Below are 26,962 nucleotides of genomic sequence, written 5' to 3' on the forward strand. Positions count from 1 at the left end.
CAAAATAAGCATTTTTCAAACTCTAGTCAAAGAACCATTTGTTTCAATCAATATACTTTTTATAGTTTATATTTTTTAAATTTCAAGGAATTTTATATAATCCTTTGAAAGTTATTAGAGCGGAGAACAAGCCATAGGTCAAGAGCAAAATGTAGGAATTTTGCCATTTGCAGTTTTGTATTTTTGTTGCTACTCATCCCCTAACTCTATTCTATTCACTATGTGTGTGTGTGTATACACTCACACACACACACACACACACACACATATATATATATATACACACATATTATGTATATATGTATATACGTTTGTGTGTGTGTGTATATCAGCAACAAACAGAACAATTTACAAAAGTGCAGAAGGCAGAGTCATAGGATCCAAGCTGGAAAGGACTCTGGAAGTCATTTAGTCTATCTCCCTTTATTCTGGAGATGAGGAAACTGAGGTTGACAGAGGTTACATGACTTGTTAAGGAATACATAGCTAGTAAGTGTTTGAGGGAGGGTTCAAATTCAAGCCTTCTTGACTCTGAATTCAAGTCTCTCACAAACTATGCTGACTACCTCTTATATAGACAAGCTCTCTCTCTCTCTCTCTCTCTCTCTCTCTCTCTCTCTCTCTCTCTCCTTTAATTTCACTGATACTATTTTTTTCCTCTTAGTAGTAGAAAATGTCACACTGTGTATTGGAATGAGCAGTAGTCTGGGAATTGGGAAACTTGAATTCTAATCCTAAATCCATTACTAACTAATTGTGTGACTTTGGACAATTACTGTACTTCTCTAGGCCTAAGTTTCTACCTCTGTGAAATGATAATGTTGGGCTATATATTTAATAATTTCTAAGGATTCTCTCCTTAGATTCAGCTTGGCACTGAAGAGTATCAATTGGAGCAATAATTAGATCTGGATGAGCAGGATATAGACACAGACACCAGCATACAGAAAATGTGCCCACCTATGATTCTAAGAACAATCAAAAACACTGATAGAATTAGTGGAAAACATCAGGCTTCAGATCCTAGAGGGCTACACACTCCCTAGCAGTCTGCCTTCATCCATAGTGGTCTTGCATATCTCTCTGCATACACCTTCCATCATGAAGAGTTTTACTTCCCTAACAGACTTTCCAGTCTATCGCCTTTTCCCAGGAGTTAAGCAAGGAACTCAATCCTGCTGAAATATCCCTATTATCTTTATATTAGGAATGATAATAGCACTACTTCCCTGGTTTGTTTGTGAGGATGAAGGGAGATAATATTTGTAAAAGTCCTTAGCACAATACCTGACACATAGGAGGTGATATATATATAGATAGATATAGATATATATATACACACACACATACATATATACATACATACATATACATATATATGCTAGCTAATTTTATAGTTCTTTCATTTATCATCATTGTTGTCGTCATCATCATCACCTGCTGCTAAAGAGAAATATATCTGAATACTCAGTTCCTTTTTTGAAGTGAACCCCCCCATATTAAATAACTCAATCTATATTCAGAAAATATTTTATAGGCTATAGTCTAATAACATTATTTTATTTGCACCAAGTCAATCAAATCACTAGCTTAAACCAGCATGGATGGCACTGGCTCTGGAGTCATGAGGACATGGTTTCAGAGCTTCCCTCTGATGCTTATACCTGTGAAATGTTGCATGAGTTAGTCAACTACCTTGGACTTAGCTTCCTTGTTTGTATGACTGTAACGATTGGAATAACGCCACCTGCTGGATACTAACTGTAGAAGAGTTCTGCCCATGAAGCGAAGGTCTTTGAGGGCAAGACCAGGAGTCTTGTCTTTGGTATCAGGAAGTGACGCGGACTAGTGGGAGGAGGAAGGAAGAGACTGGCGCGGAGTCTCGGGCGCTCTTTCCTCTGGACTCTGGCGGCGAAGGGAGCTAGAAATGTGCTCTCCCTTTAATAGATAGGAATCTAGGCCTTTTTCTCTCTCTTTACCAAATTCTTATTCTCCTTAATAAATGCTTAAAAGTCTAACTCTTGCTAAAGCTTATAATTTATTGGCGACCACTCATTAGATATTTTAGACAGTTTAGCTAGAATTTTAGCCTTAACATGACAAAGGTGTTGATCTGGATGGTTTTGGGGGTCCCTTGTAGCTCTACATCTATGATTCCATGAAATATGACTTGTGGAGGAGAAAAGGAGAAAGATAGGGCAGGAGAAGTGATAGCATCATACATCAGCCTTCCACTTTTTCACTGACTCTTCTCCCTTTACCTCCTCTAATCAATCTCTCTATCTTTATTTTGGACATTGAATGTGGGTGAAGAGTTCCCTAATGGAAGGGATCCTTGCCTGGAACTATTCCCTCCAAATGCTCAAGACCTACTGTACTTAAATGCTAGTGAAGAAGGGATCAATAACATGCTACATCTTAATCAATGATTGCTATTGGTAGAGAAGACACAATCTGATTGTGAAAAGACTATTCACTCAATACCCTTTTAAAATTGGGAAATGCATTAGAATTCCCTCCACAAGTCATATTTCATGGAATCACTCTATTTTTGTTAGTAAATTATCTTTACTGGTCAAATTAAAGTAATCTTAGTCCATTTTGATAAAATAAGCCTTAGCTAAATAGCAAACCTGTTTTCTGAAAAATCATATACATATATCAATAATAATTTATTTGTAGCTGTTTTATAAACATCCAGACAGGAATTCAAAACATAGAATCAGAGGTCTAATGCCATAGGTCATCTAGTCCAACCTAGTCATTTTACAGATTAAGAAACTAAGACTGAGAGACGTAAAGTGACACCCAAATGCATAGAAAATCATACATAGGATTTAAACCCAGGTCTTCTGCCTTTGAACCAGCTGTTCTTTCCATTGCTTGTTCTGGTTCTACTTCTTGTCTTAGGGATGTCAGGTATGACTGATTCCATTTTATCAATAACTGAGGTCGACAACAATGTTGTCAGATCTTGTAAGGAGTAGAATGGTGATTCTCAAAATTGATGTGTAGACCTTTCCAGAAGGTCTGCAAAGTCAATACTATTTTTGTAATAATTCAAAAACATTTATTAGCCTATTAAAATACTCACTCCTGTTTCCAACTACATATGATGTGAAATCAGATTTTCTTCCTATACTTCAACCAAAACAACAGATTGCAACAAATTGAATGTTGAAACAGATATGAAAAAATCCAGCTATCTCCTGTTAAGCCAGACATAAAAAAGATTTGCAAAATATGTAGAACATTTCCTCTTCTTTCTAAATTATTTTATATTTAGAATTTTTTTTCATAAAATGATGTTGTTTCTATTATCTTGTAATGGGCTTATCATTGCTACTTTAATGTGTCTTTAAATAAAGATTTTAAAATTTTAATATAGTAAATATCTACCTATCTACCTGCCTATGTCTGTCTGTCTGTCTGTCTGTCTGTCTATCTATCTATCTATCTATCTATCTATCTATCTATCTATCTATCTATCTATCTATCTTTGCTGCATAAACATGAGAACCCCTGGAGTAGAGAAGGGGATATAGTTCATTTCCTGACCCTCCTAATATAGGGCTCTTTTCCCTGACACTGAACTGCTACAATGTAGTAGTGAAAGAATTTAAATCTATTCCCTATATGCCTTACTATAGGAATGAAAGTATTCTCTTTGAAGGCAAGGGGTATTTTCTTTTCTTTGACTCTATGTCCCCAAGGCATAGCTTTGTGAATTACGCATAGAAAATTCTTAATGAATATGTTAAATTAAATTGATGTGACTAAGTCTAATGCCTTAGTTCATTTGGCTATCTTCTGAATGGATTTTCTGATTTAGAATTCTGGAAGTGTTGGATTTTCTTGCATGACCCAACAGTCATTAAATGGATTATGGTTAACTTAAAATAAAAGTGACAATAGACAAATGCAAATATTAACTGATGATTTTTTCTCCTTCTGGAAACATGTCCAATAGCTTTAAGCCAGTCTCCAGAGTGAACTTTTCTTTTTTCCTGGTTGTTCTGAGATTCTCTTAAAACTTTCCTGAAACATTACCTGGTTTTGCTGCAAATATATGCAGATCATGAATGGATTGAATCATTTGTACTATATCTATCCAACCCATTTCTTACTATTTTCTCTAGGAAGAGAAGCAGCCACTTTGTCACAACTCATTAATGCCCTTAATTCCCCACTACAAGGTAGGACAGTGCAACCAAACGTTGATCTAGTTTAGCACATCAGATTTCTATAACAACAGACTTTGGCAAGAAATCTGATCTTGCCACTGTTTAACCTGTGGGGGCCTTTATCTCCATGAAATGTAATTTACTTCTGGGATTTGTGAACTATTGCTTCAGCAACATCATTGCCATGATTTAGATAAAATGTCATTATTTGATAGAATGAAATATATTAGGTCCCGTGTTTCCTTAACATTGCCCCACCAATAGAAAATAAATTATTAAAATGGAATATATTCACATTGATTGCTGTAAAGTTTACACATGGCTTAGTAAATCAAAACAAGCCATTGAAAGATAGAAAGTCAATTGATGTGTCAGACAGGGATGAAATAAACCGCCTAAAATGGATGCTTTTTTAAAAAAACAGCTTGAAATTATTTAAATTTACTAAATTTTATAAGGAATGACTTTAACTGAGTATACATGAGGTTCAAAAAAGCAAGAGGCCACATTGATCAATCAAGAAACTTAATAATCATGTTTGAAGCAAATATAAACTGACATATTCAGAACTTTTTTTTTAAAGAAAAAAATAACTTGGCAGTATAATATAGTGAAAATAAAGGTAGTTTCTACTACCAGAAAAAATAAAAAAGAATCTCAGAAACATTCAAGGAAACTAAATGAATTGTTTACACATATAATATATATTCATCTATGTGTCTTTTACCTCCAGAACTGTTACCAAATTGCCAGCAGATGAATTGTCAATATAAATGTGCGACTATAAGGAATGGTACAAGATGCTACTGTGAGGATGGATTTGAAATAACAGATGATGGAAGAAGCTGCAAAGGTAACTAAAGCATTTAAATCTAAGTTGCAGTATTCTATTTTCTTAGAGATTGAGGTACCAAACAATCTACAAAGATTTATACCTCCTAGATATGTCCCCAGTGTTTAGCACAATTCTTGGCAGAGAGAAAAATCTTAAATGCTTTTAGATTTATTGATTGATATAGATTAATTAATTGACTGAGTCATCTATGTGACTTTAGGGATAGAGTACTGGATTTGTGGTATTTAGGAAAACTCTGTGTGTCTTATACATCTATTACTACCTCACAGGATTGCTATGAGGATCAAATGAGATATGTATATGTATGTATCACACATACATACATATAAGGGTGTGTGTCTGTGTATGTGTTTGTGTGTGTACTTTGTGAACCTTGAAGAACTATGTGAATGTTAGCTGTTGTTGTTGCTATTGCTATTGCTATCACTATCGCTATCGCTATCACTATCATTATTGCTGTTATGCCTCAGGACCGTGTTATATTGCATTTAATTCTTCCAGTTTCCAGGAATCACCCAACTTATATATGTTTATACTAAGAAAGCAAATTTATTTAAAAAAAAAAAGAAAATTAAGGGCTACAGTAATAGAGTACTATACTTAAAATGAAGAAGACCTTACTTCAAATCCTTCCTCAGGAATTTAAAAGCTATGTCACCCTGGGCAAGTCATTTGATCTCTTTTGGGTTCTCTTTCTTTGAAATAAAGGTAATAATAACACATTGCCACACATATGTTTAGCAGCTCAAATGAGATAATGTATTTTTACTTACATTTCCAAACCTTTAAAGTGCTATATAAATATTAATGATTTTCATTATTTCTATCATTCCACTTCAGCCTATCATGTGGATGAGAGCATTTGGGCTATTTCTCTGGTTGTATCACTGGAACTGTTGGCCTTTTTCAATGGCCTGATATCGCTATTATATACATATGAAAAAATGGAATACTAAATAACTTAGGTGACTTTTCTGAGGCCATATGTAGTTATTGGAAAGTCAAGATTTGAAAAAAGATTTTCCAACTCCAAATTGATTCTCTTTCCATTACTCCATAGTGCCTTTGAGGCCTCAATTTACCAAGGTGGTATGGTAGTATAGTGTAATAGAAAAATAATGATAAAATTACATATGTCTATATCTTATCTATTATTTTGTGTCAGAAGTCGGACTTGAACCCAGAGTTTTTAACTCTAAAGCTGGCTTTATTCACAGCTGCTTTCAATTTTTGCATACAAATCATGATGGGTAATATATCAAAGCTTTTTTACTCACCACCTATTTTTCTGTTGCTCTTTGGGCAACTGCAAGGTTGATTCTTTTAGAATCATGTGACTCCATGATTCACAGCCATAGCTGTGTATTATAGAGTATTAATATTAAAAATATCAACTTTTGTGGCAATGAAGAGCTTGAATCATGAAATGTGTTTAAAAGCATTCCATATGATGATATCTTCTTACTGCTTAGCTCTAAGCACAGTTAATGGGTCATCTGCACTTCCCTTCCTCTATATATGTATCAATGATATAACTCATTCGTCCATACATCCAATTTTATGTTATAATCTGGGAGATAGGAAACAGAACTTTCTTTTCCTTTTTCATTGAACTCTTTAAGAACAAAAGCCATCTCATTTTTTTTTTCACTTTTTGTTCCCAATGCTTAGTATGGTGACTGGCATATAATAAGCCCTTAATAAATGCATTTTTATTCATTGATTCATTGACTCTTTAGTGATTTTTTTCTTATATACATAATAAGGCCAATACCTTTTGAATGACCATGCTTTTCACTCAATCTCTGCAGTGTCATGTAATCCACACAATGCCATTCCCAAATGAGAATACTTTGAAAAGTTCACCATATATAGAGAAACCTTCTTCTGTTTGAATTTTGTCCAGAACATCTATGCCAATGGAAACATTTGTTGAATACTGCTTTATACATCATTTGATATTGCTATTCAGAGAATCTTTAAATAAATTGTCTCTGTGGTTACATCAAATGAAATGATGTATGTAAATCACTTGGTAAATCTTAGTAAATGTCTATTATTATCATTACTATTATTACAGAACAGAGAATCTTATATGATATTAACATATGCATGCCAGACACCTTGTTTAAGGAAATCCTCCAAGATTGTGTATTGCTCTGAACAAATAAGATGCTTTTTTGTATTCCATGAGAATAAACATTGGGATCCAGTGTATTCTACAAAATTGTCTATGAAAGGCCATCTGTTACCTTCTCATGTATTCTTCAAGAAAACCTTTCAATTCAATTCATTTTGACAGCTTTCATTAATCACTTCTGTGTGTTAAATACTAAGCTAGGCCCTGGTGATACAAAAAAAGAAAGTTTTTTTTTTATAAAGACCTTTCCCTCAAGGACCTTACATTTCTGATGGGAAAATACAACTTGCAAGTGAAAACTAAGCATACACAAGGTAATGAGAAGTGTCTTCACAAGGGAGAAGATACTACTAAATAACATTTTCAGAGAGGTACTCCATGTACACAGTGATATCTGAATTGTGCTTTGAAAGAAGCTAGGGATATTATGAAACAGAATATATAAGGGAGAAAATTCAAAGTTCATGGAAACATCTATGTAAATTCACAGAGGCAAAGGCTAGATTGGCATGCACAACTAATAGACCAATTTAAGCAACACGGAGAATCTGTGGAGAGCAACTTGAAATAAGACTGGAGAAACAAAACATAGAGGTTAGGTTGAGGATTTAGAATCTTATCTTAGAGACAATAGGTAATCTTTAGAAATTTTTGGAGTAAAAGAATAACAAGATTAGATGTTTGTTTTAGGAATATCAGTTTGGTAGCTGTGTGGAAAATGGTTTGGAGAATGATGAAACTGGAGGCAGGGACTCCAATTAGAAGGCAATAGTCCAGGTGAGAGATGGTGAGGGCCTGAGCTATAATGGATGGACATGAGTAGACGGAAGAGGATTAGCATGAGAGGTGTTATGAGGGTAGGAATGACAAGATTTAACAATTGATTAGGAAGAAAGGAGAAAGAGGAGTAATAGATGACTCCAAAGTCATGAACCTGAATGATTTGAAGGATTACAGAAAAAAAGAAATTGGAAGGGAAAGAGTTTTGTTGTTATTGTTGTTGTTGTTTGGTAGGAAATAGAATGGATTCTGTTTTGGGTATGTAGAGCTTAAAATGCCTAGATAACATCTAGGTGGACAGGTCCAATAAGTAATTGGTAAAAAGAATTGAAGTTGAAGAGAGAGAGATTAGGACTAGATATATGTATTTGGGAGTTTATAAAATGGATGATCATTGAGCCTATGAGAGGTGACTAGCTCATAAAGGCAAAGAGTATATTTAGAGAATGAGAAAGGGCCCAGGGAAGAGCCTTGCCGGAAACGGACAGGAAAAAAACAGAAAAATGATGACATAGAAAAGGAGACTGAAAAGAAATAATGAATCTGGTAGGAAGAAAACTAAGACAGAAGTACTATGGATTTCAAGAGAGAAGAGTTTGTCCAGAATGTGGAAATTATTGACAGGGTAAAAATAAACCATTAGAGGTCAAGAAGAATGAGTATTGAGAAAAGGCCATTGGATTCATCAAATAGGAAACTGTTAGTAATACTGGAGAGAGAAGTTATAGTTGGAAAACTCTAGTTTAGATTTATGTGAGATAGCCAGAGAGAAAACCTCCCTTTACCTCGCAGCCCACGTGAAGTTCTGCCACCACAAGCCAGTTCTGCAGGAAAAGAAGGACCCTCCCTTTTTTTCTCCCTACCGCCAAGTCAAAGTCCGAACAACAACAACAAAAAAGACTGATCCAGTGAGCCACCCTCACCTTCCTGCTTCCTGTCTCCATCCCTGAAAGGTGAGGTCCTTCAAGCTGATTGGTTGAGGGTGGTCTCGTGTTGATGTTGTAGTCCACAGCCTCTGAGAACAACACCCCACTCAGGGCTAGCCAGCATGTTCTCAATTTTATCAATCTTAAGTAGGTTCTCAGTCAGTTTCTCAGTCTCATCCAATTCAATCAATTCCAAATTAATCTTCCGGTGGGGCCCCTGGGCATCTTCCAAATCCCATTATTATATCACCATTAGATGAATCTCCCCTTTCTGACAAATAGAAACTGGACAGCATATTCCAAATTAATTACCCGAGTGTCCTACCAGAGGAAAAATAGGCCAGGTGAAGAGGTGAGGGAGAGAACTGAGGAGTAAGATAAAATTAAGGACTTGTTTTCTTGGGAGGACTTCATTATAAGAAATTATTTCAGATACCTTGCAGTTATATGAAAACTAATTTGCATTCATTTAAATGCCAGTGTCAGTGATTTTTCTTAACCTGCCTCAACAAATCCATTTTATCAGCATGTTTTTGAACACTTACCTACATAGAAATAACAACAGCAACAACAACAAAAACAATTTCAAAAGCAAGACTTGTTAAATTCCCTTAAATGTGATGAAAGGATTTGATTCTGTGGCCCACCTGCAATGCATGATGGTACCAAAGTAAGTTGTTTGTCCAGATTCAGGGAATAGTTTTAAGTATGTAAATTGAAATACTTAGTATATAATTCTAGAGATGCAATTGTGTGGCTGTCAGCTCCCTTCTTTCTTTCTTTCTTTTTTTGTGGGGCAATTGGGGTTAAGTGACTCGCCCAGAGTCACACAGCTAGGAAGTGGCAAGTGTCTGAGGCCAGATTTGAACTCAGATCCTCCTGAATCCAGGGCCACTGCACCACCTAGCTGTCTCCAGTCAGCGACCTTTACAAAGAAATATCACATTAAAGTTTTTTGGAGTTGACAATCTTTACTTTTTGTCAAGCAGGCAAGCTTAGTGTGGAACAACAGAAAAAGCACTGGCCATGGAGTCAGGAGATAAGTGGTTCGAAATATCAAAGTGACTCAGAGTTGGACTTCACAGGGAATTTTTTTTTTCCAAAGCAAATCCTAGGTCCCATTTTCAATACTCCAGAGAAGTAGTCATTCACTATCTATTTGAAAATCACTAGATATGCCAAATCTATTATCTCTTGACAATCCATTCATTCATCTATAGCTCTAATCATTAGGGATATCTTCCTCATATTTAACTATAATCTATTTCACTCAAATTCCTGGCCCTTGGTCTAAGGCATATAGACTATATTCAAGGATAAAAAGTCTATTTCCTCTTTTATCTGATGACCCTTCAAATATATGAAGAATTTTTTTTTGTTTTCTTCATCTTCTCTTTCTAAATCTAAATATCTCCAATTCCATTCCATTTTTGAATGGAATAGTTTCTCATATTTCATCATTTTTATTATTTTCTTTCAGAATGATAAAGATCATTAATGTCTTTCCTAAAACATTGGTCTGACTAGGGCAGACTACAATAGAACTACAAAATCTCTATGTCTAATCAAAAGATGTCTATAAATATGGCTAAATATAGCTAATCTCATTAAATTTTTAGTCTGCCACACCATATTATCCAAACATATTATATTTATAGGCAACTGGAATACCAAGGTCTTTGCCCAGTGAATATTGTCACAGAATCTCAGATTCAAAACAATTCCAGATATCATCTACTCTAATCTATATCTGGACAAAAATGTCTTCTAAATAATATGTACTCACAGTTATATAGTATGACAATTATTTAGCTCACAGTAAACCTACAAGATTCACTGTTTAAGTGTAATTATTATCTTTTATAATAGTGGAAATTGAGCCTCTGAGATGAATAACCCATAAGTATCAGATTTCTGAGGTAAGATTTTGAGCTTAGTATCCTATTAGTTCAATGACAGCATAGCTTATATACCACTTCCTATATGGTTTTCTTTCTTGATTCCCTCCTCACCCTTATCTTCAAAGTTAAGTTTAAGAACTATCTTCTTCATGAAGCCTTCCTTGTCTACTACCCCTATTTTTCTATACACACACACACACACACACACACACACACACACAAACATATACCAATATGCTTATATCAGTCAGTCAAAAACGTTGAGTGCTTACTATGTATCATGCATTGTACTAATGTGGAGGATATCAAGGAAAGGAAATAACAGTCCCTGACCTAAAGAGGTGCCCATTATAATAGGAAAAACAAAATGCAAATAACTATGTACAAACCATATACTGTATAAATTGTAAGTAATCGACAGAGGGAAGGTGCTAAAATTTAGTTAGATTTGGAAAGACTTTCCTGAAGAAGGTGGGATTTTAGTTGGGAATTGAAGGAAGCCAAGGAAACCAGAAGATGGACATGAGGAAGGGGACCATCCCATGCATGGGGGATAGTCATTCAAAATACAGTGTTGGAGGTAAACTGTAAAACTTTTAGGAACAACAAGGAGGCTTATGTTACTAGATCAAAAAGTGGGTGGAGGAGGTAGGTGAGGTAAAGTATAAGAAGGTTAGAAATATCAAGTGAAAAGATACTAGGTTGTGAAGGGTTTTGAATCCAAAAGGAATTTATATTTAATCGAAGAGGTATAAGCTTGGGAAACTTGGAAGATGGTGGTGTGAGGAAAGATAATGAGTTCACTTTTTAAAATGCTGTGTTTAAGATGTCTACACAATATCCAATTCAAGCTGTCTAATAAGAGTTGGAGATGCAAGACTAAAGGTCAGTAGAGATGTTAAGACTAGATATGTAGATTTGCAGAATCATCTTCATAGAGATAATCATTGAATCCATGGAAGCTGATTAAATCAACAAGGGTATAGAGAAGATGTCCTGGGCCAGAGTCCAGTGGGATATCCACAGTTAGTGGCTATGAAGTGGACAAAGATCCAACAAAAGGAGATAGAGGAGTGGTCATAAAGGATGGAGGAGAACCCGGAGAGAGTGGTGTCAGGAAAATTTATAGAGAAGAGAATATCAAGAAGAGAATGATCAACAGAGTTAAAGCCTGCAGAAAAGTTAGAGAGAATGACCATAGAGAAAAGGCCACTGGATTTGGCAACTAAATGTTAGTAACTTTGGTGATAATAGTTTCCATGGAATGATAAGGTTAGAAACCAGAGTGATATAGGTTATGAAGAGACTGAGAGGAGAGAAAGTGGAGGCACCTAATGTTGCTATCTCTTTTGAGGACTTTAACTACCATGAGCAGAATTTGGTAATAAAGAGATCACTGGTAACTTGTTGCCTCCCGCATTGGATTGCAAGCTGCTTGACTGAAGGGACTATTCCACTTTTTTCTTTGTATCTCCAGTGTTTGACATAATCCCTCACATATAATAATGATTTAATAACTGCTTTTGAATCAATTAAATAGTCCAGTTTTTGTGTGGTATCTGCATGCACAACTAACTGCTTTGATTGCTTAGATTGAATTGGCTCAATCATTAGACAAAGACAAAGCCTCAACTCAGTACTCAATGTCAAACTTAATAATATATAATCATGAAGGCAACTGAGTGGAGACAGGCCACATTTCTTTATAATCTCCAGCAATGAGACTGGAAAATCATATGAATCCTAGAGTCATGTTACCTGCTCACTCACTCACTCACTCACTCACTCACTCACTCACTCACTCACTCACTCACTCACTCACTCCTCTATGGTCACAGAAAAGAAATTGCAGTATTTAAAAGTGCATGATTGAATACAGTTTGGGAGATGATTAAGGGGCATCCTGTCAAAGTGACAGCCATGTGTTGTTGCTAAAAGGATATAGCAAAAGACAATAAATCTGTGCTATATCTGATGGCAGAACCACTTCAGAAGGTCTGAAGAAGGAACCAATCAAATCAGGCTGAAGAATCTCTGCAAGAGAAATCAATCCTTGCCACCATGAAGGGAGCTAGAAGTATGCAAGATTAGCTCCTCTTTTCAGTTGTTTTCAACTCCAGTCCCTACAATCCCACCTTCATTATTCACTTATGTTTGTCCTTTCTTCCTACAAAAAAAGCAATTACTCATCATTGACTAATATCCATCAAATATCTCAATGGAACCATGGTGGCATTGATCAATCAATACATGGCTATTTATTAAGTTCTTACTATTTATATGAAATTCTAGTAGTAATTATTGCAGCCCAGTTACACCTTTGCATCCTCTAAAATTCTTGTCTGTCTCTTTTCATATATACCCCAGAGGATTCATGCAATGTGCTGGTGCTAAGGGTTTCTCCTTATGTTTTTTTTTTTTAATTCTTTGGGTACTTGTGCAACACTGGAGCTGTTCAATTTGCTGTATCTCACATTTTTCTAGTCCTATATCCTGAATGATTTATTTTGTGGCATTTCTCATATGCTAATCATAATTAGCAATATATCACATTTTGACCTAAGCATAATGTAAATGTTTTACTGTCAATTCATTTTGGTTGACTGTTCTTTATGTACTTGGCTTCATCATTGTTGTCTATTATCAATTATGTACTTCCAGAGCAGGAGCTCTCCCTTTTGATGCTTGAACCCCTTGAATTTCAGTAAATCTCCTTGTCCCTTCTATTCAACATGAAAGGAAATAAATTATAGTATTTGCTATGCATTTTGGCTATTTGAGGGTCAGCATGACATAGTATATAGAGAGCCATCCCTAAAGTCTGGGAAATCTGGGTTCAAGTCCTACTTCAGACACATTTTAGCTATGTAACCTTAGACAAGTGCTCTAGCCAATTTCACTGTATTTAAGTTGTAGAGAAGGTCCTGACCTGAACTGATGGTGGAAGGTTCCTTATTCAATAATTACCTATGCCAAATAAACTGCATTTCTAGTCCTTATCCTTATCTCTAATATAATTATTTAGCAGATATTTCCCATACCCCTGAAACAAGCTTTTCTTATAATCCAGGGGTACATATACTCTAGGTTGGGAACATTTATCCTAGAGAGTTTGTATTCAGTATGTTATTATCTTTATACAGACGCCTAGCACAGTACTGTGAAAAAAAACTAACTGCTCAGGAACACATTTTAAAGGTGGAGATGGTACTATCTGTTTACCTAGTTAGTCAATAATTAGCTATTAAATAGCTGGCATAGTTATGCTACTAAATTGCACAGTGAATAGAGTGCTGCATCTAGAATCAGTAAAACTAATCTTCCTGAGTTCAAATATGATCTCAGACACTTACTGGCTATGTTACCCTGGGCAAGTCACTTAACATTGTTTATCTCAGTTTCCTTATGTATAAAATGAACTGGAGAAAGAAGTGGCAAACCACTCTGGCATCTTTGCCAAGAAAGCCCCAAATGGGGTCATAAAGAGTCAGGAACAACTAAAAAAAAGTTTGAACAACAACATACATGTATAATATTAGAAAAATAGCACTGGGTTTTAAGTCGGAGGACTTGGGTTTAAATCAAACCTGTGTGACCTTGGATGTCACTGATTTATCTAAAATTTAGTTTGCTTCCCCACTTGTAAAATGAAGTGGCTAGATTTAATGGCTTCTAAAGTTCTTTTAGTTTTAGATGAATAATCCTATATAAGAATATGAAGTCAGAAAGTCTGGATCTGAGTAGTAGCTCTGACACTTATTAGTCATGTAACCTTGGGTAAGTCACTTATCCCATCTAAACTTGAGTTTCCTCATCTGTAAAATGGTAATAATACAACTAACATTACTTTGTTCTAATGACAGATTATGATTACCAAATGAAATGATGGGAATGAAGCACCCCAAGTGCTACACACACACACACACACACACACACACACACACACAAACTATTAACGCATCCAATGTGTGACCATGAACTATCAGAGGAGGAAAGGGTAGAAGATAGAAAATAGAAACAAAATAAGGCAGTATCTACACTCAAAACACTTTATTTCAGGTCAACTGGTATTTTAGAAGGAAGAAAAGCTTTGGAATCAGAATACTGTCTTCAAATTCTAACTTTAGTACTTTATAGCTGTGTCCCTTCACATCTGTAAAAGTTATTGGCTGAAATTATTTCAAAGTTCCTTTTCAGCTCTTCATCATGGGTCCATATAGTGGGGTTTTATTTGGATTCTGGAGCTGTTATTTTATTTTCAATAATAGCTTGATGTCCTTTGAGCTTTGGCTATGAAGTTCTACTGTACATATTTGCAAAAAATGTCCAAGGACTACTAGAGAGTAAGCAGGACTCCCTTCCTAATCATAGAACTGATCATTTACAGAGGAGCCATTCAAAGTTAAGTTTAACCTTCCTATTAATTTTATAAATTGACCATGTAAAACAGACTTTACTTTAAAAAAAATAATGTGGGTTTGATGTCTTTTTGTAATTGACTTTTGCCTCTTAATGGAAAAGAATATTTCCAAAGTTTGATGTAAATGTGGTCACTATAAGACAGAAGGAATTCCACATGAATGTAGCTGCTTAGAAATGATGCCAATTTTCCTTTTAGATCAAGATGAATGTGCTGTATATGGGACTTGCAGCCAAACCTGCATAAATACATATGGGTCATATGTTTGTAGCTGTGTGGAGGGATACCTAATGCAACTTGACAACAAATCTTGCAAGGCCAAAAACGGTAAGTTGAAATCTTTCATGTCCTTCACAAACCTTAATTTTTTTGTTTCCTTTCATTCTATTTCTTTCCCGGATAAATGAGTTAGAGCCATATGTACTGAGTAGAGATGGATTTTCTTTCACTTTAATGCACCGATCCATAATTGGAAACCTAGGATAGCTCTTTCAATTGTCAGTGATCATTATAAAACTCCTTTAGTTAAGGAAGGTTTCTTATTAGCAGGAAATAGTTCAAAAATAGAGATTAATTGATGTGAACTATTTATTTCAGATCAGACTATTAGGGAGTCGGAAAGAGGATCACTGCCATTTAGTTTGTACATTTCATATTCCACATCTTTTTCCTCTCTCTTCATAGGGATTGAGCTTGATGTCATAGTCTTTTTATAAAGTGCCTTTCAAACTCTGAGATATCAATAAATATTGTTGATTTTAAGCTATAATAGGTTGATAACAATTGCCTATGACTTATAGCTTAAGCATAGTTAGCTTGGGGTAATCGCTTGGGATATTACACATGAGATTCTATCTAGCTTCTAATATCCCCGAAGTCTGATTTCATTTCATGAATTTGCATATTATTTTGTACTGGTTAATTAATGAAGTTTTCCCCTTTTTATTAACAATTAATAAATTAAGCATGAAATGGGATTTTCTTTTCTGAATCTATATTAAACTAAACATTTCACTCACTGATGATGCAGTTTTTCTTTCCAAAAAATGTATTTAATTTTAAAAATCATCTATGTAGTTGTATGGGAATAATTTTTATTTTTTTTCCTTTTTTTCTTCTTGGAGTTGTAAAAGTGGCTTAGGAAAGTTATACTTTTAGGCAAAACCTTGAGGAAATTAGGTTTGAGTATATTTATGTTCTTGTTTTGGTCTTCCTTCCACTGAGATTTCAGATTTAAAATATTGATGGACTAAAGGAGGAAAACAGTTATCCTTTGTGGCTTCTATTGATTCACAAAATATTGCTGTGGATACACAAGGATAGTATGTAATCTGATAAATTCCACATACTAAACCGCTTCTTCTCTTTCTCTCCACTCCATGAGGATGCCACTTCTGAATGAGAGAATGTTACAGGAGTTAAATGGTAGATGGTAATATAATGTAGAACCCAGGTGATTTGATAACTTTGGAATTGATAATGGAATATACAAATTTTTTCCCCTCTAGGTCACTGGCTTGAATACAATATTGGATTATGGAGCTACATCATATATAGTTACCATGTGAAGCTCTGTTGAGGTCCAGACCCTAAGAGAATTATTTGCTGGCTAAATATAGCTAATGGTTAAAAGTCTATAAGACATACAAACTGGTACCTGACATAGAACAAAACAGAAAGTTTAACCAAATATTTCAATAATTATATGGAGTAAACTGCCCTTTTGCCTTGAAAAAAGAGATCTTTAAAGAATCCTTTTGTGGGAGTATGGACATGGGATTATTATATTAGCAGTTCTTATCTAAGTATTTAAACATTTCATTTTTGTTGACAATAATTACATCAATTATTGTAGTGTGTGATATATATATATATATAGGAGAGAGAGAGAAAGAGAGAGAGAGAGAGAGAGAGAGAGAGAGAGAGAGAGAGAGAGAATGAGAATTGTGTATGAGAGGTTTGTCAAGGTCACATACTATCATATGTGCAACTTGTTCTACTGATGAGACTGGTGAATCAGTAAAGGAATCCTTGTCATTCTTTCTTCTTAGTGATCACTGATCTAGACATCCATCAAAGTACTTAACTGCATCCCAGAACTATCTCATATTTTATCATTAAGTGAACAAATACAAGATGAAAATGGTTAGATAATTGTTCCTATAAAGGAGATCTCAGTATATTAATGGGCTACAAGCTTAAATTTAGTCAGTGGAATGATAAAACAAGAACAACATTCCCTACCTCTAAAAAAGTAAAGTCGAAATTTAAAACCAAAAAAAAAAAAAAATCCCAGCATAACCCCAAGACACACAACTATCTTGTGCCACTCCCAACAAAAATCATAGATTACATTAAGAGAACCTTAGTATCAGTATAAAATAAATAATATTACTATACTCTGCTTTTGTTGGACCACATCTTATGTAATGTATTAATTCTGGGCACCACAGTTTAGGCAGCTTATTGTTAGGTTCTAGAGTTTTAAGAAGTGCCAATGACCATGATGAAGAAATTAGAGGCATTGCTATAGGAAGGCTAATTCAAGGAACTAGGTATAGTTAGCTCAGAGAATTGAAGTTATAGGGAGGATAAAATAGCTCTTTAAATATATGAAGGGCTGTCCAATAGAAGAGGTGTTATACTTGGGCAAGTTGAATGCAGAGGACAGAAATAGAAATTGAAGCTGAAAGTCACAGAGAGTCAGATTTAAATTATTTCCCAAATGCTTGTTCAATTGCACTTAGAGTTGATGAAAGAACATATATCCTAATGATTATTTCAATCACAAATGGAATTGTCTGCATTGGGAGTCAGTTAAGATCTTCAAGCTCTGGATGACCATTTGCCTAAGATGTGGAAGGGTTTCTTGTTCAAGTATTAATTGGAATTATTGGCCCCTATTTCCAAGTGTATTAATCTGATTTTAAGATTTATGAATTGATAATTAGTGAGATTCAGATAGACTAAACTTTAGCAAAGTATTAGAAAGTTCATGTGTTCCTCTTCCCAGGAACATAATATAATTAAAATACAGAAGTGTACAGAAGATCCTTACAGACTGAAGAATGCTCATTTCTGGTAGGAAAGGAAAGAGATATTGTTAGGAATGAAGGGCTTCTTCAAATCACCCAATAAAGTCAGCTATCTCAAGGATAAGCCTGCCCTGAAATTGGCAATCCATGAGTAAATGAATGTCTTCTAAATAAAGAATTTCTGTCATGTAGATGAAAAAATAAAATTAGTTTCAAATATATGTACTTAAATAGTGCTGTGTGGGAGGAGAAATACAAGAACATATAATGTTATTTTCAAAGTACTATAGCAAAATGTTCATTACATTGGAATTGAAACACATGAATTAGATGCCAGTAATTTTTGAATCAAATGTTAGGACTTGTCATTTTGAAAGAGGATTGTTAAAATACCTGTCAAAACAGCTATAGGCACCTAGGGCATGTCCCTGTATATTTTTGCATTTTTATGTACAGATTTAATTACTTCTCAACTCTGAAATAGGAATGGTTATTTGAACTTTCTTTTCAGAAATGTTGATAGTAGTAGAGAAAAGTAAGTTGAACTTAAAGTTGCTTAGGCTGAGAGGTGGTTTACGCAGAGCCTGGAAGTTGGAATGACACATCTTAGCTGCTTCCCTTTTACAACACTAACTGCTCAAGCCCATCAAAAACCAGATTGATTGGATTTTAATTTTCAGTGTCTTGGGTACTCACTGAGAGTTAAACAACAACTTAGAGAAACATATTCATTCACTAGGGCATTTGTTACACTGTAAGTCAAAAGCACTAAGCAACTATAAATGATGGATTTCAGTATTATCACTAGAAATGGAATGCGCTAGGAGAGAAGAATGCCCCTTCCTACCATGAAGTGAATGAGGCAGTAGAACAATGTAACCCATTAAATCTCTTGAAGTATCTGCATTTTTTCATATTACAATTTGACATTGGTATTCATGGTTTTTGGAGACATGTAGGTTATATTGAATTTTAGTTAGTAAACTCCCTTATATTTAAAACAAGAATATTTTGCATATAGCAAACTGGCTACTATCATCATCATCATAGTTGTCATCATCTTTGTTGTTTTCTACTTCCCCTCTTGCTCTTCCTCCTGTTAACTTTATTCAGGCTTTAACCCCGAATGGATTGTGGGTAATTTTCATTCTTGCAGTTTTTTACTGATAGAGGAAAGTAGAGAAGGAGGAAGAAGGGACAAGAAAGGAAAAAAGAGGAGAGAGTAATCTTATTGGGGCAAAAGGTAGAATACAAATTTACTTATATGGTACAATTTGAAGGACACCAGTAAAACATCTAAAAGTATCTTTTTTCATTTATTTAGAATTTTATTTTTCCCCAAAATACATGTAAAAACAAATTTTAATGTTGCTTTTTAAAGTTTTGTGTGGGGCAGCTAGGGGGCACAGTGGATAGAGCACCGGCCCTGGATTCAGGAGGACCTGAGTTCAAATCCAGCCTCAGGCACAACAATTACTAGCTGTGTGACACTGGGCAAGTCACTTACCCCAAATGCCTCACCAAAAAAAAAAATCTCCTAAAGTTTTGTGTTCCAAATTATCTTCCTCCCTCCATCCCCACCCCCACCCTTAAGAATGCGAGCAATTCAACATAAGTTAGACATGTGTATGCATGCAAAACATTTCCACATTATTCAGGTTGTGAAAGAAAACAGACAAAAAAAAACTTAAGAAAAAGGAAGTAAAAATATGCTTCAATTTGTATTCAGACACCACCAGTTCTTTCTCTGGAGATGGACTGTATTTTTCATATGTCCTTCAGAGTGGTCTTATATCACTGTATTGATGAAAATAGCCTAGTCATTCAGAGCTGATCATCTTATAATATTGCTATTTGTATACAGTACATTTCACTTTGCATCAGCTCATGTAAGTCTTTCTAGGTTTTTTGATAGCATCCTGCTCCTCATTTCTTATAGCACAATAGTGTTCCATCATAATTTCATCCCACAATTTGTTCAGTCATTCCCCAATTGATGGACATCTCCTCAATTTTCAAGTCAACATTTTGTTTTTCATATTTTTTTGGATACCGACCTATTAGTGGTATTACTAGGTCAAAGAGTATGCATGGTTCTATAGCCCTTTGGCCATAGCTCCAAATTGTACTCCAGAATGTTTGAACCAAGTTACAATTTCACCAAGAGTACACTAATGTCTCATTTCCCCCATATCCCTTACCACATTAGTCATTTTCCTCTGCTGTCCTATTATACAATCTAATTGGTATGAGGTAGTACTCCAGAATTGGCCTGACCTGCATCTTTCCAATCAATAGTGAGTTAGTGTTCTTTTTTAAATATGGCTAAAGGTAGTTTTGATTATTTCTTTTGAAAATTTCATATCTTTTGATAATCTGTCAACTGGGGAATTGCTCTTATTTTAACAAATTTGACTCAGTACTCTATATGTTTGAGAAATGAGGCCTGTCAGATAAACTTTTCACTGTTACTATTGCTAGCTATTTTTCCCTCCATCCTATTGCTTGCCCATGACATTACTCTATTTTCTATCTTCTTTCATCCTGTTCCTCCTCAAAAATATTTTATTTCTGACTGCCCCCTCTCCCAATCTGCCCTCCCTTCTATCATTGCCCCCTCCTTATCTCCTTCCTTTCCTGCTTCCCTGCAGGGTAAAATAGATTACTATACCCAATTGAGTGTGTATGTTATTCCTTCTTTGAGCCAATTCTGATGAAAGGGAGGTTCACTCACTCCCCAGCACTTCCCCAACTTCCACTCCACTGTATAAGCTTTTTCTTGTTTCTTTTATGTGAGATACTTTACCCCATTCCACCTCTCCCTTTCCCTTTTTTTCAGTACATTCCTCTCACCCCTTAATTTGATTTTTTTTAAGGATATCATCCCTTAATATTAAACTCACACCTTTGCCTTCTGTCTAAATTTCCTCCACCCAGCTGCCCTAATAATCAGAAAGTTCTTATGAGTTACAAGTGTCATCTTCACATGTAGGGATGTAAACAGTTTAACCTTTTAAAATCCCTTATGGTTTCTTTTCCCCATTTCCCTTTTTATGCTTCTTTGGGTCCTATATTTGAAAGTCAAATTTTCTATTCAGCTCAGGTCTTTTCATCAAGAATGCCTGAAAGTCCTCCCTTTCATTGAATTCCCATTCCCCCCCCCCCCCCCGAAGGATTGCACTCAGTTTTGCTGGGTAGGTGATTCTTGGTTGTAATCCCAGTTCCTTTGCCCTCTGGAATATCATATTCCAAACCTTATGATCCTTTAATGTAGAAGCTGCTAGATCTTGTGTTATCCTGAATTTGGCTCCACAATACTTGAATTGTTTCTTCCTGGCTGCTCACAATATTTTCTCCTTGACCTGAGAGTTCTGGAATTTGGCTATAATATTCCTGAAAGTTTTCATTTTGGGATCACTCTCAGGAGGTGATTGGTGGATTCTTTCAATATCTATTTTATTTTCTGCTTCTAGAATATCAGGGCAATTTCCCCTGACAATTTCTTAGAAGATGATGTCTAGGCTCTTTTTTTGATCATGGTTTTCAGGTAGTTCAATAATTTTTCAAATGATATTTTCTAATTCAGTTGTTTTTCCAATGAGATATTTCACATCCACATGCCTTCTATTTCTTAATTCTTTTTGTTTTGCTTTATTGTTTCTTGATTTCTCATAAAGTCATTAGCTTACATTTGGTCAATAGTAATTTTTACTGAATTGTTTTCTTCAGAGAGATTTTGTAGCTCCTTTTCAATTTAACCAATTGGGCTTTTCAAGACATTCTTTTCCTCATTGGCTTTTTGTACTCCTTTTACCATTTGGCCCAGTCTTTTAAATGGTGCTATTGTCTTCAGTATTTTTTTGTGTCTCCTTTACCAAGATGTTGACTTTTTTCATGATTTTCTTGCATCATTCTCATTTCTCTTTCCAATTTTCCTCTACTTCTCTTACTTTATTTTCAAAGTCCTTTTTGAGTACTTCTATGGCCTGAGACCAATTCATATTTTTCTTGGAAGTTTTGGATATAGAAGCCTTGACTTTGTTATATTCTGAGGATGTATTTTGCTCTTCCTTGTCACTATGGAAACTTTCTAGGGTCAGCATTGTTTTATATTTGTTCATTGTCCCAGCCTATTTCCTGACTTTTAACTCTTTGTTCAAATAGTGTACTTCTTCCAAGGTGGAGGGCACATTGTCCCAGGCTTCAGGGAGTTTGAGCAGCTGTTCTCTGAAATACTTCCGGGGATTTGTAAGTCATTAGTTGTTCAAAGCTATTATGATTTAAAGAGAGGTATGTTTACTAATTTGCTGGCCTGTGTTCTGATCTATAAGCAACCACAGGTCTGCTTTTCTGCCCTGAGGCTAGGAAGAGAATCCTGCTCCATTGTGGCTGCAAGCTCTTGTGTGCTTGTGCTCCTCCACATGCCTGGTACCACCATCCAAGATTGTGACCTGCATCTAAGTGTGGGCAAAACAACTTAGTCCTGCCTCAGTGCTAGCAAAGAGACCCCTATAATCTCCTTCTGGCTAACTGTTTGCCGCTCCCCCACCCCCACTTACCATCTGTGGACTGAGTTCCAGAAGCAGTTGCTGCTGATGATTCAGAAGTTCCTGAAGCCTGTTCCTGGCTCACTGGGATTGGATCTGCACAGGGGTTGGATCTGCACTGGTGGCCTGTGCTGGGCTGCACTCCACTCTCACCCTGGTACAACAGACCTTTGCTGTTGACCTTCTAAGTTGTCTTTGGCTGGAAAATGATATCACCCTCTTCTTTTGTGTGTTCTGCTGCTCCAGGAATTGTCTTATGGCATTATTTAAAGGTATTTGGAGGGGTCTTGGGGAAAACTCAGACAAGTCACTGCCTTTCCTTTGCTATCTTGGCTTTGCCCTTGTCTAAAGGTATCTTACCCACAATTTACCACTGACGTCTGAAATTCTATTCCCCCATTCCCATTTATGTTTTTCTTGTTAAAATATCAAAGAATAGTCCCTCATGGGAATTGCAAATTCCCTACAAAACTGTAGCGTAATAAACCTCATCAACTCTTAATAGCTTGGTATGAATAAGATGAACAGGAAATTTTAAATATTACAAGAAACTCAGATAGTGAAGAAAGGTCTTGGTCCCAGGAATTATTTAGGCAAGTCAAGCGTGAGGAAAAAATCATGTAGTAGTACTTATTGTGTATCCATGAAAGAATCAATATGAGAGTACCAGGAACTTGGATCAGGTGAAAATAAACTATGGAAGAAGGAAGAAAACCAAGATTGGCACTACAAGGCCCTGAAAAGGGATATTTAAGAGGACAAAAGATGTATTTAATCTCTTTCCTCTTATCCAGGACTGGCCCTACATGTACTTCATGATACTAGAATCTCTCTCAAATGAACTGACAAAACTTTTCTAGGCTTTCCTTATGGAACTCATCCAAATTTACATCTTCTTTCAGCAGTCATGAAACTGGGAAAAAGAACAGTAAGAGGGGCATGCCCAGAATCCCTAAAACCATGGCTTATTTTCTTTTATGTAAGTTTTGATAGTACACTCATTGTGTTCTTCTCCACTATTCTCCTATTTCGTGATCACCTTAACTGCTATGTCTGTCCCCTCTTTGCTTTGCCTGGTGTTCAGAATCCTCATATACTCAAGGAACCCCACTTTGGCCTATCCTTCCCACTGTGAAAACTCCAAAAAGGATTCCAATTGGCTGACATAAGGCCATTTATAATACATGCCATCCTTTCCTCCTTGACCAATAGATATTGCTATATATGAGGCTAGTACCTTTCCTCACATTTCTAAAGGTTTTTCTTTTGCAATAGGGTTGTATGTACTGGTGGCAAAGAAAAAGAAACTATAGTTCCTTATGTGTTGCAGCACTTTTTTATTGACCAGTATTATGAGAAAATAATAGGAAAAAATAAAAATACTAGAATGGGAAAAATATATGTCCATTTTCTCTACTTCTACATGTTAACTAAAATGTAAAAGGGGAATACATTGTCTTTGAGTGTTCATCAATGATGTATTTATGTGCTAAAAGTTTGATGATCAATAATTGTCATTATTTCTTCTTAGGAATCACTGATCTAAACATCCATCAAAGTACTTCACTAGATCCCAGAACTATCTTATATTTGTTCATTAACTGAACAAAAACAAGATGAAAATGGCTGGATAATTGTTCTTATAAAGGAACAATTGTTCCTATAAAGGAATATGCTAGGAGTTTGATGATCAATAAACTTTGGCTTTCTTTTTTTAAAGCAGCAGATAGTTACAGAATTTTTGGCACAGTATATATTATTTGTAATGCAGCCACTGAGCTATCCTAATTAAATCTTCATTTCAAAAGAAGAGATAAGTCTTATCACATTCTGAAATTAACTTCCTTTCCTTATCTTAAAATTGGGCAAATCTAATAAAGAGAGAGACAGAGAAAGAAATACACAGAGAGAAAGAAACTCACTTAAATTTAGAGAAATTAAAGTAAAAAATGTGTTATTTAATCCAAAAAAGAAAGAATAACAAAATTATTCTTAATTTTCCATTTCTTTATCTCGCCCAAATTATAAGCATGAATAAACTAAATCTTCAGTGAGAAAACTTAGAGTTTGGGAATAAATGGCTTAGAATATATTGGTATCAACCTTTGTAGAAAACATTCTTCTGGGAATCTCAGAACTATCAATGAATTAACTATAATTGGAAGAATTTTAGGCAATAATTCTCCTTACAGTATTTCCATTCATTAATAAATATATTTGAAAAGTTCTAGCACAATGTTTTTGAACAGTTGGGGTAAATTTGAGGTACCATTTATTGCTACTTGTTCCTAGTTTTCACACTGCCACAGAAGTATTTTATCTTGAGAGGATAATGATTATAGTATATTTCAAATCTTTATTTGCATATTTTTAGACTTCTATAACTTCGGTTTTCATTATTTGTTTTCTGAATACATTCCATAAAGTAGAGTAAAGGTACTATATGAATCCTAATATTTGGTCCAGGATTCTAGGATGAAAAAAACATTCAGAGTAACCTTGAAAAGTTGAATTGAATGTCTAGAGGTTTGGTATATATGATGTTGCCTGGATCAGTAGTTAAAATAATTTTGCTAAATGTGTGCTCTTAGAATATCTTTCTGACTTTCTGTAACAATGCAGTAAAAAATATCTCTGCACAGAGTAGATTTTCATTCTTTAGGGAGTATTTACTTGGAGCCAGTGGGAAGAAATTCTTTTCAGTGCTAGTATTCTTAAATTTAAGTATTAACTTTTTTTAAAAAACAAACTCTGCTACTTCTTTTCTTTTTCCTTTTCTTACTTAAAAAAAATCCAGGTTAACAAATGGGAAATCATTTATTCATAAGAGTTTAACTAGGGAAAATTCTCAGAGGATCCAATATCTGCTGTATTTTAAACTCAGAAATGTCAATTTATGGCATAAAAATATCTAGATTGAAGATTAGGGATAAAGAGCTGTTCTGAAATTAAAATAGTTCCTAATGAGTATAATCAGTAAAATAGCCACAATGATGTATATTGACTATGTCATTGAGTTCTCTGTAACTTTTGGTATTTAATCCATAATAGGAACTTGAATTAATCAGTATATTCTATTTGGATACCTGGTATTAATAATGGTATTTTCATCTGTTAATTTTATTTCTGATCAAATGTGTATTTAGATTTTGTTTCATTAATCTAAACAGTTGTAATCATCTTTAGGGATGAATAGAAAATATTCTTATAAAGTGGTTTATTATCTCCTATACAACTTTTATACCACTGAAAATATTAGCCTTTATGAATAGAAGAAACAAGAAACTCAAGGAAACAAGCTTCCTTTAGAAGCAATAAAATTGCACTTTCCTATTCTTGGTAGAGAGGGTAAGTGCTATGGCAGTGGATTGTGGTGCAGAAACTTTCAGGCATAGTCATTGTGTTGGTTGGCTTTGCTTTTGTTTTTCTTTGTTGAAAAGGAAGAATTTTTTTTTAATATTGGGAGGTTAAGATATCTGAAAGTGACTAATATAAAAACAAAATAAAATGTTGTTTTTTCAAGAGTCATATTTACAAAGATTTCTCACTTGGCTATGTACTGGGATGGGCTCTAGATTGCAAACCTAAGTGATTAGAAGAATGGTGGTAACCTTCAGAAACTTACTAGCTGTGTGATCCTGGGCAAGTCATTTAACCTCTGTTTGACTTATTCCACTGAAGAAGGAAATGACAAACCACTTCAGTATAACCTTTCAAGATGTCTAATCTTACAAAAAGAAGAAACTGTCAACCTAATCAACAGAGTTCCCTCCCCACGAAAAAGTGATATTATAATAACCAATTTCTTAGCTTTTTATTTTTTTCAACAGACATACTCTCTAAATTGAGGCATTTCTTTCCTATAGTTCATGTATTTTCTAGGTCTGTGTGTATGTGTTTGTGCTTATGTATAAATACATATGTGTGTATATATGTGTATGTATACATATACATATATATATATGAAATATGTATATGTGTACATGTGTATGTGTGTGTGCATGCATGTGTATTTTTTCCATTGCCTTGAGATATATCACTGTTTGGAATGCTTATTAGATGATTACAATGTCCAGAATAACAAAACCATATTCTCTAATCAACAACTCAGCAATCAAACATTATGTTAATAAAAAATGGTACTGATGTATATAGACATAATTGGACTAGGTG

At 34.9% G+C, this 26,962-nt stretch overlaps 1 protein-coding gene across 1 annotated transcript in view; it reads left to right on the forward strand.

The window, feature by feature from the left end:
- The window catches only part of LRP1B (LDL receptor related protein 1B), a 2,279,180-nt gene that overhangs the window by 979,160 nt on the left and 1,273,058 nt on the right, over window positions 1-26,962 (forward strand). Inside the window, 2 exon segments of the mRNA XM_043994810.1 lie at window positions 4,918-5,037; window positions 15,406-15,534. Of these exon segments, the coding sequence (XP_043850745.1) occupies window positions 4,918-5,037; window positions 15,406-15,534 (249 nt within the window).

The sequence above is a fragment of the Dromiciops gliroides genome, chromosome 3, assembly GCF_019393635.1.
Source record: "Dromiciops gliroides isolate mDroGli1 chromosome 3, mDroGli1.pri, whole genome shotgun sequence".
Classification (NCBI taxonomy): Eukaryota; Metazoa; Chordata; class Mammalia; order Microbiotheria; family Microbiotheriidae; genus Dromiciops; species Dromiciops gliroides.